The sequence below is a fragment of the Nipponia nippon genome, unplaced genomic scaffold, assembly GCF_047370975.1.
Source record: "Nipponia nippon isolate SJK-2023a ecotype South Korea unplaced genomic scaffold, ASM4737097v1 scaffold_15, whole genome shotgun sequence".
Classification (NCBI taxonomy): Eukaryota; Metazoa; Chordata; class Aves; order Pelecaniformes; family Threskiornithidae; genus Nipponia; species Nipponia nippon.
Window position 1 is genome coordinate 6582276 of NW_028262331.1, and position 15838 is coordinate 6598113.

The following is a 15838-nucleotide window of genomic DNA, read 5'->3' on the forward strand; positions in this document are numbered from 1 at the left end:
CTGAAGGAAACACACCAGTCACCTTCCCTGGGCCACACAATCGCAGGACTACACTGAAATAATGGGAATGTGCAACCAGGACAGCTTTTTCTTTTGCAGATTCATCCAAGTTGGCCCCAAAATGTTGTTCAAGCCTTTCAAATACTAGAAATTACAGATTCCGTTGCTACCAACTCACACAAACAACACTGAGCAAAGAACTGTAACAGCCAAAGAGCTCATAAAGTGAGAACTATTTCACCTTCACTTCCCCTTTACTCCCTCTGGAGGGAATCTTACACCTTTCATAAAATTTGACTGCAACGTTTTAAGCCAAGAAAGTGCTCCTGCTGCTGGAGAAGTTACGTAGTATATACAGGGTTTGCTTTTATTAAGTTTAGCTGAAATAATTCTTTTGATGGCTTAGAGGATAGGAGACAAAGCTTGCGAGACTTCAAGAAGTCTACTCTTAAGACTACAACTGCATTACAAAAACACCATTAATACTTGTCACTGTTCAATCAGCTGAGTTTCAATGTTTGCCTGGTTTTCAGGGATAAGCATTTATTAAACAAGGTTCTTCCTGAAGCAACGTAAACCAGCATTTACAAAAGCTAACGTCTCCATCCAAAACAATCCCAATTAAAAAAATAATCCTGTAAATTCTCAGTGTTTTCCTAACTTTGGAGTAGATGTTTGGCTACCTGCATCAGTAGCAACTATCTACGCATCCACTGAACATGCTGTTTTAAGCAGCAGGTGCCCTTATGGCGTAGGGTCACCCTGTGCTTCAGCTTCTAGAAATATAACTTCTCACAGATCCCAAAGATGTACACAAGGGCATAACCAGGAGGTGAAGAAACACAGTTAGAGGGTGACTATCACTGCTGAAGTCTCTCCTGTGATACTCCTACTAACTAGAATAATCCAATTCAGCTCTTTATGGCAACGGAAACTTTTTAACTAGAGAACAAGAGTTTATTAGTATTTATCCCTCTCAGGATATTCTGATGATGGACCAAATCCTGAGAAACAACATATGACATTGGAGGGAGCTAAGGACCAACACAACCAGGATTTGTTCCCAAGATATAAGCAAAGTCTCCACATGCACAGAGAAGCAGAGTATCATCATCTTATTCAGGACATGTCTGCAGGCAAGACACCACTTCCAGGATGCCAACAGCAGTTTGGAGAACATAACAACTGACATCTTTGTGAACTGGTCCCCATATATATTTTTTAGTGTGTAATCTGACTTTTTCTGTTTTCTGCTGCAGTAACCCCTTTACTGGGAGCATCATTTAGGCCATAGTTTAAAAAAAAATTTTCAGTAAGGTACACGTAAGACAGCTGTGCAGCATTAACAACAGGCAGAAAATGATGCATGTTTGCAGAACATGCCAGGACAACAACAACCCCCCCCTGTGGAACATTTCACACAGAAAGGTATCCTTGAGGACTCTTGCAAGCCTCAAGCGACAATCTTACCTTCTGGGCTGGGACCGGCATTCTTCTTCCCCACTGTCTGCCTCCTGCATACATAGGAAAGGAGAAAAAAGTTAATACGCTTTAATATATGCAGAATCGAAAGACTTGCATTTCACTGGTTTGATTGTAGAAGGCAAAGGAAACTCTCACTGCTTCTGCATGCAGCTGTCACTACGGAGGAACTCACTTTCTGCTCAGCTGTCACTTCATGTTCTCTCAAAACCCTTCTAAAAAATCTACATTACAAGAATTTTTGCCACTGCAGGATTTAGCATGCTTTTGCATGGACTTCCAATGACCCCTGCCAAACAAGGCAGGCCAAGAGCCAAACACGTTGTTTACTTCTGGGCAAAAAACTCTAGGGTTTTTATTACCTTTATGTAGATCATATTAATTCATAGTCCAGTGTCAGCAATCAAGTGTAAGAATCCACAAAACCAGCAAGTAATAAACCTGCCAAATAGGACTGGGTGAGCACAAATAGACTATAAAGTGGAAATTTGACATATTATGCTGCTTTAGATGCAAAATTAATATACACAATCTCTAACGTGCTGTGGAATTTTACTAGGCCTACCTACTAAAGCCCAAAGCAATACCTCAGTAGAGAGATCTCAGCAATTAATTCCACTTCACAGTACATTTACATGTGCATTGTCAGGCACTGGCTGGAGATGGGGTATAGGATCTGTTTTATCAGTGAAAAGTTATTACGTCCGTTTAGGTCTGCAGGAGCAACACATTTAAAAGATACCAAGCGTGCGGTCAGTGGAGGGGCATCCCAAGAAAACCAGAGTTCAGCTCAAGGTGACAAAGGAAGCAAAGTGATAGTTTTGTGTCTAGCTTGCTCTGGGCTTCCCTCCTGCAGAAGATCTCCTCTCCAGTGAGCACACGCCATTTGCTGGCAGTGTGTGGCCCAACAGGAATTGCACAGAATTGACTCACAGTAAAGAGCAAGACCTCAGTATGGCACCATGTATTTTGGTCATTTTTCAAGACACAAACCAGCAAGTAGGTGGTTGCAAGAGACTTCTGCCACTATGACAACAGGGATGCTAACGTTTTACTAATGAAGTCATGTGGTGGGCACTTAATTCCTGAAATGTTCAGGGCTTTTTTTTAACTCGTTAAAGAGTTCTTTTCTATCCAACTTTTACCGAGCTCCAGCACAGTTACTGCATTTCTCTCATTTTTCTACCACTCATCCCACCATCCTTTAAGATGAACACATCCTCTCACAAGCAGAGATGCCGGCATGGATTGTATTGTGGCAATAGTAGAGTGAAGTGCCGTGTTCTGTAGCTTGCATTACTCCTAACTCAAGGGTCACTTTATAAACACAAAATGATGCACTACTTCTGTGCTTCTGAAACAGGAAAGCAGGGACAAAGAAAGCCCAGAGTTGCTCTTCTGCAAACACCTGCAGAAGCGCTGAAACTCTGAAACCAGAACGTCAGCAGAGAGCGATGGCATTTCACACAGGGATGAAGTTAGAGGCGATTTATACCAACACGGTCACTGCGCTCTCCTCCCCAGCACTGCCCCCTGCCCAAACACCTCTGCGATCGGCTCCGATAACGTTCTCCCACGAACAACCCTGGGGAGACTGTACAGCTCTTCTGAGAGGGGAAACGATCCCTTTTCTTCTCTTCAGCTTGCTTCAGGAGAGCAATTTGAAAGATGCTCTATCATACACATGCTGCTTTCTGTTTTACATACCACAGCACGCAGATGGAAAATAAGGAAAGGTGTGTAAGAGATTTCAGGGGCTAGGGGAAGGCTAGGGAACGAGATAAATGTCAATTCCGAATGGATTCAGTGGAAAAAAGGGAAAAAGGAACTGTGCATCCCTGGGCCTCTGGTTCAGCCCCACCAAAGAGGACACGTACCCGCCCAGGGCGGGAGAGGAAGGGAAGCAACAGGAGAGGGAGAGATTCTGGAACAGAACATTTACAAAACCTACAGAAACTTAACACATATAAGCATCAAGTTCAGAAAAGGGGAGGAGTGGAAAAGTTAAGTTTCCATAAGACAACCATATAAACAGCTGTTTCTTCCTGAGAATCTTCTGAACTACATTCTTTGTGCTTACTGCATGCAAAGCTCATACTCCGTTCACTTTTTAATACGGAGTTAAATGCAGATACTCCTGCTGGATATTCTGTCTCTTATTCAAATGATCTGAATCTGTGAGATATAAGAATAACTAGAAAATGCATGCTTGCTACTGGTCTTCTATTTCTAAGAACAGAACTGAACACCACCATGAAATAGTTCACTTGGAGCCACCTGCAACCACAAATTCAAGCTAAAACCTGCAGACCATCTACAACAAGCAAGAGCTGGCAGGAATACCTTCTGCTCATCATACCTTAGAATTAGCTCAGCAACTCGATAAGGAAGCACTCCTGACCCCTTCAAAATGAAAACAGCAATGAACGCCACAGTCAACAGAAAACAAGCTGTAGCATCATTCAGAAGGGTGCAAACACACAGATGAAGAGCAGCCATCACATGAGCAGCCACAGAGCTCTTTCAGACCACAGAGCCAAGCCCTCTTTCCCGAGATGAAGCATCAGCTGCGTTCCCTGGCTGGCAGGACACTCCGGGATACAGACCCAAGACTGGCCTTGCTAAAGAAGAATCCAATAGCGTAGAGTCACTTTCCATTATTCAAGCTTTTGCAATAGCCACACTGGCTCAGGACCTATCTGAGCCAGACTGTGTGTTGTCCACAGCTCCAGACGCTGGACAGCTGTCCTGGCGATCCCTGCTCCCCACGCAGCCAAAGTCTCCACACATTTCGACTGCTTTGCTTAACACCTCAGGGGCAGTAGCTATTCCATGGACCACGCTGCTCATTCTGCATTTTGGCTTATTTTGGCTTGACAGGTGATAACAGCAGCATTTTAAGTTTGCAAAAGTAAGACATCAAGTACTTCCAAGCAGTTCACTAGTGCTTAACTACCTTGCATGCATGAAAGCAGTAAGTACCTGCATTTCTAGAGCAAGCAAAGAAAGTCTACTTCAGTCCTAAATACTTCTCATACCTCCTTGCCTTGCTCCTCTTCCCCTAAATTTGTAATCCTAATTACTAGCACTTCCCAGGAGAGTGCATATTCATTTCTTACCCCAGTACTGGAAAGTGCAGGCAATTCCCGGTAGGCTGGAGTAGAAATACTGTGGTGAAAAGGATAGCTGCAATCCCTGAGATCACACAGTGCCTCTCTTAGCCAGGCAGCCAATGTCACCACAGAAGCCGCACGGGCCACCTCCTCAGTGCCACACACCAGTTACGGCAAACAGGTACTGCATGCAGAGTTAACCCGCTGGCTCTGCCAGTGCAGACAAATGTCTATTACCCCTGTGTTTGAGGGCAAAAGACCTTCTGGATTATCCTGAGCAGACCAGCAGACCTTGCACTAGCTTCTAGAGATCTGCCTGCAGAAACAGAGGGATGTGGCATGTCCTTTACACTACCAGGTGCTAAGTGCAATGGAAAAATCTTGTAAGAATTTACACAGCTCAATGGGTTCTCCTCAACAGAGCCACATATTAGAAGTTCTTGTAACAGGTTAAAAAAAGAAACAAATGAAACATGCACACAAGATTTGCAGGACGAGGATTCAGATCTCTGAAGGGTCAGTCACTCAAGCATCATCAGCAACAGAGCCCCATTAAACTGAGGAAGACACTAGCACTACAGTTACCACCACTGGCTTTGCCCCATCTCCAACCCCATCCCACTACATCAGGTCATGCAACCCAAAGTAACGGCCTCACAGCATTAGGATGGTGGTGTTAGACAGGAATGACAAACTGGAGCGTAAGAAAGACACTAGAACCACAACATCTTTCATTCAGGATGCTGCATCACCTTAAGGACTTGGCGTGCTAAATGTCCTAAACAAGATCAACAAGACAAGAAACTGGAAGCCAGCATCAGGTGTGAAGTTAGATTCCTTTGAACAAATTTATTATTTATCTCAAGTCCTTCTGAAAACACCATTAGCTGTGGTCGGTGTGTTTGTTATCGCTGGAACTTCTCAGGTCCTGGCAGAGCATACGCTCTGATGAGTTCCCTGTGGATTGACAAAAAAGATGACTCGGGGGGGGGGTGGGGGTGGGGCAAGAGGAGGAGGTCAGAGGGGAGGGAAAGAGGTTTCATTACATACAGGATAGCTAAAGACATGATGGGTTTTTTGAATAAGCCAAAACAGCTCAAAAGCATCTATTTGGCTAGAGAACAAGTTCCTCAAGTACCCACAGTAAGGTAAAACAACTGAAAGAGCACTTGAAACCTCTGCTGCGCTGTTCAGGAACCCAAGCTATGCAAGCATTTTTAGTATTATAATGAATGGCCATTTCCACATGCCAAAAAATCCTCGTCACAGCAACTGGCAAGCCTGGTATGCCATAGCCAAATGTCCCACAAATGACAGGAGAAGATCCTGAAATATGCAGATCATTATCTTGGCCCCACTCAAAATTCAGCCCTCAAGAGCTCACTGTGGAGGAGGCTAGACACGGCCCAATCAATTACCATCTGTCTCTGCTGAAGCTCTTACGAGATCTCTTCAATATTAGACATAAACGTAGCAGATCTGTGTGAGAAGCATATCTATTCGGAACATAGCTGACTGTCTACAGAAACAGAACTGTAGACAAGTGCGATTTGAGCAAGAGATCCATCCATCGCCAGCACCTGGGATGCTATCTGGAACAAAACTAACTTTCACTAACCTCCTCCTCATCAGCAACTCTGACCAGCCTGCAGCCTACTCCTTCCTTGTATCTCATGTTTTGTCCTGGTATTTACAGAGTGGTCAGATTCAGGTATCTGAATCATTTTCACCCCATCAACTATCTCCTTTGCAAATGCATCCATACCTTCTCATGGACAGAGGGCATTCAGTATAGAAGAAGATACTAGACTCATATTTCACATATCCAGCGACTACTATTTCTCCTCTTCCAGAAGTCCGTGCTACCATCCAGTGTATACCATACTCGTCCTACAGTTGTCTGCGCTGTGTTCTGGTCACTATATAATTCTGCAACTGCAAAACATCACAAAAACCTCCTTAGTAACTGTCAGCCAAAACTGAGCTGCAATGACGAGTCACCCCACTAGAGGGGAGGGCAGGACAGAGAAGATGTGCCCAACGCGTGGTCAAGTGCAAGCTTCGGTGAAGGAAATGACTCCAATATTGACATGACTACTAAACAAGCACCTTCAAATTTTCTTGCCATTTTCAGTTTATTGCCAAAGAGGAGGAAGGACTGCTGTCAGTGCAACAACTCATCAGCCAAAAAGCGGATCAAAATCTGTAAACATTCCTTGCTGGGGACATCTTCGAGGAGGCAGTTTACACTTTGTTCTCAAACAAACGCTTGGACAGCATCCTTGGGCACCGAAACCAGCCATTTGGAGGTGTGACCTGTAACAGTGACCCGCTTCAGCTTTCAAAGCTGCCTCTGCACAGGCGGTAGTGAGAACCTTGGACCTTGCCCCAGCCCCAGATTCCCTGTGCCCTGCAGCACCCATGTGTAACCACAGCAATAGGTGCAAGAGACAGCAGCTTCCACAAACGCTGCTTGGAGATTCCTGATGCTGGATTGCTCCAGCCTCAAACCAGCCTCCTCCACCAGCCTGCAACAAGGAGGAAGCTGAGGAGCACTGATGAGCTCCAGAGGGAGTCATGCCCTGCTTTCCTTGACCAGAAAGAGAGGCCTCGGGGGAAACTGAAGGAATGAGTCGCATAGCTCTAAACTAGGCCACAATATTAAATGCAGTTTAAAGTGAAAGATGAAAAATTCCATCTCTGCTCCTTTCAGGCCATGTAGGACAGAATATGCAAAACATTAATCCTGTTTGTGCTTTGATCCACTGCCAACTATCTGTCATCAAAAGGGCAAGGGAGAGGAGAGAAATTTTTGAGTGCTATTCTGTTCTATACAACGGCAGTCACTCCATGTCATGCAAACAATTCTGCTCTTATAAATCTCCTTTATGCAGACTGATGTCATGATAAACAAGATTCAGTCTGCATTCTTACATACAGGGACTGGAGCTGTCTGTCTGTATTTAACATTAGGAACATCACAGTAAGTTCTTTTACTGTAAGAGATATGATTATTAGCATAAGTCATGCGTCTAACATTCACTACATTTCTATTAACCAAGGAACATTTCACACAGACTACACTTCACACAGGCTACACCCTAAAAATACATCTTTCAAACCTTAAAAGAGATTCCGATTTAATAACTGCTTGCTACATATTATTTTATGCCAACGTACCTGATTGTATAGACAATGCCTGGGAAGTGTTTTTATCAGGAGTGCGAGCAGTCACAGCCATCAATATCAAGAGAGCACTGACAATTTAGACAGGACAAGCATTCCAGTTCCCCCCCGCCCCCCGACCCGAGTCAACATTTTGCTCATACTTGTGATGTGCACACTTCAGATGTTACAGAACTTCTCTCCCCTTCTCCATTTTCTAAATCTTGGCTAGGTATTGCTTTCTGGATGGGCAACTTCATTATTTGGTACACTTTCCCCCTTTACAGGAATCCCCTGCACAGCTACAGACACCAGCAGTGAGTGATCCCAAATTCCTCATAGGAAGGCAGATCCAAGAGGTGGATGTGAAACTACTCTCATTTCTTGAAGCTGTTAATTTTCAAAGTCAGTATTGTTCTTTTTAAAAAAGATCCTTATTAACAGGGGCAGAGAGGCCTCGTGCAAGAGTAGGAACGCAGAAGCTGTTTTGTGAGAAGCTACGTGAGACAAAGAACTTGAAGCCTTTGACCTCTCCTAGTGAAGTGCAACTGGCAGCTTCTTATTTATACAAGAGAAACTTAGTTAATATAGATCCTCCAAAACCCGCAGCAAGATTCAGATGCAGCCATGCCATGAGAGAAGCTTTTCACTTAACATTGTCAAGCCACCATCATGTGAAAAACTCTGGACCCAGTCTCAAAGGAGGTACTACAAAGAAAAGGCTTGTAATTAAATGAGCAATTTTCTAGTTCTCTGCCTACCCTTTCCTTGGCTAGATCCCATCCAGTTGTTCAAACACACACTAAGTGCCTCTGAGCTGAACATGACCTTTGCTGGGAAGAAGGCAGCTGCTTTAGTCAAATCAGAGGCTGTGCATCCAGGCACCGATCCAGTTGTTAAACCATGCAAATACTCCTCTCCATAGCATCCACCAGTCTCCCAGTGTATCTTTGTTTGGGCTACGGCCGTGCAGTGCGTTGCAAGCTCCTCCATACAGGAGCTCTCCTTGTGTGTCAGCAAGCATTAAGCAAGTCAGTACAAAAACCACCCTCCCCCAACTATTACCCAACGCATGGGTAACCCAGTCTGGTCGAGTATTGCAGAGAGGGTGCCATTACTGCAGCCACAGCCTTTCCTCTAGTGCAATACAAGTCACCCAGAGATAAGAGCATCCACTGCACATTCAGATTCCTTAGCGCTCAACGCAACTCTTGACACAGACAAACGGTGACATTAGAGATGCCCTGGGGTATCTGCCATCTGCACCGGACTGGCATTAGATAGCCAAAGAAGCAACTGAATAGAGGCCCTTGAAGTCCAAAGGACCAGGATCTGTGCATGGACATCCCACAGAACTGAAGTTCAACACCTTCCGAGATGAAATAGTTGACAGATGCCTATTCAACAGCAGGCCCTGCACAAGGCTGGTCCTATCAATAATCTCAAATCATCTGCTGGAACAAAGTAAGACAAATGTTTGAGTCAGATTGCCAAATATCTATTACACATTTCTGTAGCAGAGAGACTTTCGTACAGTAGTCTTAAGTTGTATCAATCTCTTAAACTGTGTTAGCAAAAAGCCCACACATACTGCATTTGCAGTAAGGCTGAAGTGCCAGCAACAACACTCTGGCTGGTAAAAAGAAACAAGGGCTGACTCGAAAACCTGGGTTGATAAAAGGTTCCCTTTTATCTAGCAAGAAGCCCAAGACTACACACAAATTCACCAGCTGGAGCTTCTGGGGCAGGACGGGGGATGCTGAACTACAGCACGGGTACCGTTTCCAGCCTGAGTGTGTCTAGTAGCAGTTTGGTACTAAAAAGGGTGATTTGACCACCAAAAAAATGGTCAGCTAGAGTTTGCAAGTTCCACAGCTGCAACACGGAGAACAAAGACAACCAGAAATCTGCAGCAGTTTGTGTGAACCAATTTATTCAGTATATTATGGAAACCATCAACATGTTAGTGATGTGCAAGTACTCACATACAGAGGATAGGTCTCAAAGCTGAATTAAAAAAACCCAGTTCACTTCAGAATCCCTCAGTCTCTGGAGATGGTTAACCTTAACCATATTAAAAATTATAAAACTAATTAGTTTATTAATTAATAAAGTCACGTGGTGTGCTCTAGAGAGCTAGCTCATCGCTACTTTTTGAAATACTTACATTTGCCATCAAACACTTTTTAAAAATAGAAGCTACTACAAGGAAGCCTTTAAGTTTGACATAAAAGTTCTTCAAAAAGCTAAGCTGAGCAAACTCAGCCACAAACGGGAAAGGGGAGAACTGCACTGTGTTTTGCATAGTGCTTTTACCTCTCCAAAACTATAGGGATAAGGGGAAAACAAGCAGCTTTCTCCAGCCATTTCTCTCTCACCCATCACTACTTGCATGAAATGTTTTGAATGAACATTGTTTTCCTCCTCACATTTCTTCTGTGTTTGAGGTTCCACATAAGCAATAGCTTTCTGCAGCCAAGTGTTCATTCAGAGGTTGGCATTCCTTCCAGACTGTTTTCTGTATCAGTTTGCTGTGTCAGTAATTGGTATATTTAGGTCAAAGACATTGCACTCCCGCTCCGGAGAGAGAAAAAACCAAGTTCCTTATCAAAGCTTTCATCTTCCCGCTGGAGCTAAGAGATTTATGCAAACCTTGTTTAGGTTAGGCCTCACTAAAACCTGCAGAAATAAAACTCAAACACTTGAAGACAAAAATTAGAAGCCTCCAACTGGTACAACAAGAGTCAGGATGAGAAATACAGTGTGACACAGCCTGCTACACTACACCACAAGAGCAGATTAAAAAGGAGATTACTGTCAATTGAATTTCTGCAGTGAAATAAGCTTGCCTGATGGGGAGTACAACAGCTTTTGCCTTAATCACAGAGACGCACCCAAGGGAAAAAAAAAGAACACAAACATTGTAGATAGATATTCCCATTAAATAGCCCTTCACCAAAGGAATATTATACATAACTTCTCTCTAAAACTGTGTAGTAGCATATCATCTCGAGACGCTTACAGACACTAAGAAAAAAAACAGAACAAAACAAAACTATCATCTCCCTGAATAGACCCTTCCTCTAACTTTTAGAAGGCCTTTCACCACTGCGTAAGTATGACAGAAAAGGCAGGTATTTAACATAATTATGATGCTCTGCTAGATTTAATGCCTCCCAGAACCTTGAAGATACCTGCTTAATCTCCTTTTAGGCAAAGCTAATGAAGCTGTCCACTGGAAATCTTAAAATCTAGAAGCATTTATTTCCCTACAACAGTAACAAATGCTTATGGTGATAGGACAAGTGTGAGAAAACTCACTTGCTGTATAAACACAGGCACTATAATTCCAGTTTTCATACTGGGAACTGTTGCTGATGTCAAGGGTATAGTTTGACTAAGACCAAGTCAAAGATATGCATGTGTCCACTGGTGAATCTCAGGGCAGGGCTTCTATACAACAAACAGGCTGCGATTAAAATGAAATCCCAGCTCCACAGGTTACCGCAATGAGCAGCCGTTCATTATCCATTCAAGCAGGGCGACACATTTACATGCATGAAATTGTCCCTATGCAATTATGAAGGATGGACATTCACACCTCAGACCCTCTCCAGTCACTACCTGTTAATACACAGACCTTGCTCAACCTTCCAATGCACTCAAGAGCTTTCAGAAGCAGCATGGCCATGTGTACCTCCTCACCCAGAGGGCTGACATCTTCACCTTAGAAGCTGGGCCTGTTTCCAGCTGGGAGAGAGAGGCTTCTGAACTGCTGCATTAAAAAAAAAAAAAAAAAAAAAAGACAGCTAGAACTAAGCAAGGTTGAAGGAGCCTGAAAAGCAAACTGGCTAACGAGCCATACACAGAGAAGTTGGAGACCTGGAACTGCAGCTGATAATCTTTTATCTTTCATGAGCAATACTATCATGCTTTACAAGGAACAAGGACATAGACCAGACACAGCAGATGCACACCACCAGCTTCTGGTTTAAGTCAGTCAGTCAGTTTCCCATTGAAATGAACAAACACTAAAGGTGCTTTTAAAAGAAGGAAATAGTTGGGTTTCAATCCTCATGCTGAAGGGCTATTTTAGGAGGAGGAGGGTGGAAGGAAGGGAGGTACACTGCAAAGGGAAAGGTCTTTGTCTTGCAATCAGCCATCTTCCTGTTAGCATCCAGTTTACCTTGGTGCACACTTGCAGCAGCCTCATTTGTATCCCTACTACAGTTATCTCCATTAAAAACCAGGGAGTTATTCTAGGGCTCTGTGCAGGCACAGTTCAAGTTACAACTCCAGAACACGTAGTAGGGTCACTAAAGCAATGCAGATTCACCTGCATCATATATTAAATATATTATTCCCATAACAGGACAAGAATAGAGCTATCTGGATACTATTCCTATCTATGTCATAACTGTGTCCACAGAATGAAGCTGCACCAGCACAGGTCTGTTGATAAAAGTCTAATTCCTGGTCAGCAGCAGCATAACCAGGCACAGGCTTTTCATTTCGACAGCTTGCCTTAAACTACTCAGAGGAAAGCACATGCAGTCATCTATGAGACACATTTAAGTTGAATCTTCATCCCATACCGGCTCGGCAGCACACTCTTAAAGCCGAGTGGCTGGCTGCAACACGCAGGCATCTTTCTCCCTGCCAGAACATTAGAAGAGACTCTCACCCACTCAGCTCCTCCGAGATCCAATCCCTGCAAGCTCCCGTCAAATCTCCCCTTGACGTAACGAACGTACGACATGGGATGAAGTAGGAGCAGCACAGAAATCTTCATGACTTACCTGAGCTATAAGCACCAGCAGCCAGGCTACTTAGGGCCCTTGGCCTACTGCATCAATAATTAAAGGATAATTTTCTGGATGAAAAAATTTCTCAAAGTGGGAAGTTATTTAACACTGAAGAAGGTGAAATAAAGGCTCTGAAAAGGGAGCAGAGCAACACTCAATCTTTTCAAATTCCACAATACTCAGCCTCTAAAAAAGCAATCTGGAGGGGAAGTCATTATATTTCAAATCCTTAACGTTGCTTAACCTGAGTCTGTGCTCAATAATAAAATTATAAGTTGCAAATTGTTACCTAGCGTTTGGGGGGGTGGGGGGAAGAGGTATCCAAGCAACTACATTGTACAGCGTGTCTGGATGCAGCAGCATCTGCGTTGGCACTCGCAGGCTGCTATTGCGTAACCCTGGATTCAAGCAAGAGCACAGCCGGGGAGTCTCTGCTCTATTGCAGTGACATATCTAGAACAGAAGTGGCTGGTAGAGGTTTAACAGCAGGAGTTTAGACTATATCAGAAGAGGAATTGGCAGGAAAGTCTCTTCACCTCTAGACTCCGTTTGGGTAGGGAAAAAAACACAAGTGTTTCAGGCAAAACTTCAAAAGGAATTGCTGGGACAGCTTTCTGCGCACGCAGGACACAAAGCAGAGTCTTTCGAGAGCAGAGGGAGAGGAACGCCTGAAGATATTCCCTGGCAAGACATTGCAGAGAGAATCACAAGGTACAACATGTACTCTTTGTTCACATCCTCCGTCCCCAGGTTGCAGAACAGCCTCCCAGCTGCCCCACTTCTGGCAGTGGATCACTGCTACTAGAACTGGAACATAATGGTTATAAACTGCCCAGAATCACTCACTTCTTAAAAAATACACCCAGGTATTAGTCTCATGCTGTTGGAACTTAAGGCAACATGCTGAGCCATTTCATTGCCTGATACAAGCTGGTTTATAGGCTCTCGTACACTGTTTCTCCACAGTAGAGTTCTGCCTACACTCTTTCAGTGCTGCATGTCCACAGCCAACTGGAGATATAAGGGTCGAAGCAGTTTCTGAGGGACCAAAATCAAGGCAGCAAATATGACAACACCTCCTCCAACAGAGGTTAAAGAAAAAAAAAGAAACAGAGAAAGGAAAATGAAGCTGAGGAATAAAACAGGGTTTTCTGCATGAGTCAAGTATGAGCAGAACAAAGTTGCATAACGAGTGTCCCTTGACTTTTGTTATTTCTCCCAGCCAGCTCCTCCAAAAATCTATTTGTTATTGTTTATTTGGGTATCAGTCCAAACTGCTGTGGGAGGAGAGAAAAGGAAGAAAGGAAATGCTGTCAAGCTCTTAATTCTAGTACTGTAGTCATCTAGTACTCTCCATCTATTAATGAATCAGTGTCCTGTTTACTGCAACGCTCTCTAGAGCCTGAAAGTTAAATACAAGAAAAACAGATCTTAATTAGAGTCTCGCAAAAGCGACTCCAGCACTGTTTCTCCTCGGCCAGGATGAATTCTGCCTTTGCTTATTTACCCACCGCTCGGTCCAGAACAGCAGTGTCGTTTCACGTCTCTCTCCAGAGAGAGCAGGCAGCAGCAGGGGAAGCGGGTGCCCGGTGAGCAGCATGCAGCTGGGAGCATCACTCCTGAAATTTAAGCCTCTGCGAAACATTATATTGCAATAAAGGCCAGCCTGTGTCAAAAGCCAGGAGCAACTGTGGCCACCACCCGTCCTCCCATTCTCCCGGGACAGAAGTCACGCTTCTACATGTGTACATCAGTTACAGGAGAAAAACTGTACTAAACCAGAATGCAGTGTTATGCTGGACCATACAGCCACTTGCTCTCACTCCCTTCACGCCAAACCTGGCTATTCCCAGGAACAGGAATGGCTTGTGCAGAAGCCCGCTGTCCAGAACAGCCTTTAACAGCAGGAGGACAGAAACACTGTGCCAAAGGCAAAGGAACCACAGTCATCTTGGCACAAGACTGGATTTGCCTGACCCCTGGAATTTCAGTAGATGTATCAGATTTGTGGCCCTGCAGTACTTGCCTATATAATCCCAGCCTCCTCTGTACCATCTGTTTCCCCTTCGGCAGACTGGCCATTGGAGACACAATGCTCTAACTCGTGTCTCCTTAGTAACAGGTTTTTGTTGATCTCTCCCGCGCCTCCCAATCTTTCTATCAATCCTGTAATCTACTCGGATTTTCCCTGCAGGGGATGCATAACAGCATCAGTGGAAAAAAAAAAATATGGGAGGAGAGAAACACTTTAGGGCAAGGGTAGAAGGTGTAAAAGGTGAGCACATGAAATTCGAAGAGCTACAAGTCTATCGAAACCAGATGTTCTCATTGTATCGGAGCAAGCCACCAACACACCTTCCGAGTGCCAGGTTTAAGATCTCATCTGAGCACTCAGTGCTTCAATAGTTTTTGCTTAAGGAGGTGCCAATTATGAACAGTTTCCCATCAATACAAAAGTCTTAAGAGAAAACACCCTACACATACCCTGCATCCCTAAGACCATCTTCTCTAATACCTCAAAGGTAAAAACACTGCCAATCTCAACACTACACAGGTACAGAAGGACTGTATTTCCAGTCTATAGAGACTGGCTCTCTTACAGCTGGTTTTAAGTCAGTGATTGCTGGCTGCCTTTAGTTCCTTAATTCCTAAATCCCCACACTCTCTTCTTGAGGTTAATCCAGTTAAGACTCTCCCTTCCCTTTGGCTGGTGCCTTGCATAAATAACCACCTGAAGAGCAGAGCTGCAGAAGCCAATGCTCAGAGTATGGCACTTCCCAGAACTTCATCCTGCTGCAAAAGACAGCACAGAGTAAGTACTTACTGCCTATGCCAGAAAAGGAAATCAAGATTAGCTAGGTAAGGGCAAAAGGCACTCCTTAGGGATTGTTTAAGTCAGCAGGAATCAATCATCCAGTCTGATCCAAATCCCCCAGTTGCTTTCTGCCTTAAGATAACTAGAAACAGGTTTATGCTATACTAAGATAAAGCAGCCTTAAACCAGCGTAAGCCCTTATGTGAAAATCCCCTTTTTTGGGAGGAGAGGAGAACTCGCCTTTGAGGTCAGCTCTAAATAAGATGGGTATACAATTATAGTCATAGAGGCTATGCTGTATTTGGAAAAGCAACGCCGCTCAGCAGAAGAAAATCACTTCTTTAGACTTTGCCTGGCTGATCTGGCCCAGCCAGCTCCCTTAGCGCTGCACCCCCGTGGGCAGGAGAGCGAGGGCAGCACTAGAAGCAGGCAGCCGGTCCTCGCTGCTCAGCCTGCCA

General features: G+C 44.2%; 1 protein-coding gene across 1 annotated transcript in view; it reads right to left on the minus strand.

Annotated features, from left to right (window-relative positions):
- SSH2 (slingshot protein phosphatase 2) overlaps positions 1–15838 on the minus strand; it is a 104199-nt gene that overhangs the window by 67863 nt on the left and 20498 nt on the right. The window contains exon 2 of the mRNA XM_087751967.1: positions 1471–1514. Coding sequence (XP_087608093.1) covers positions 1471–1514 — 44 coding nt within the window. The remainder of the gene's footprint in view (positions 1–1470; positions 1515–15838) is intronic.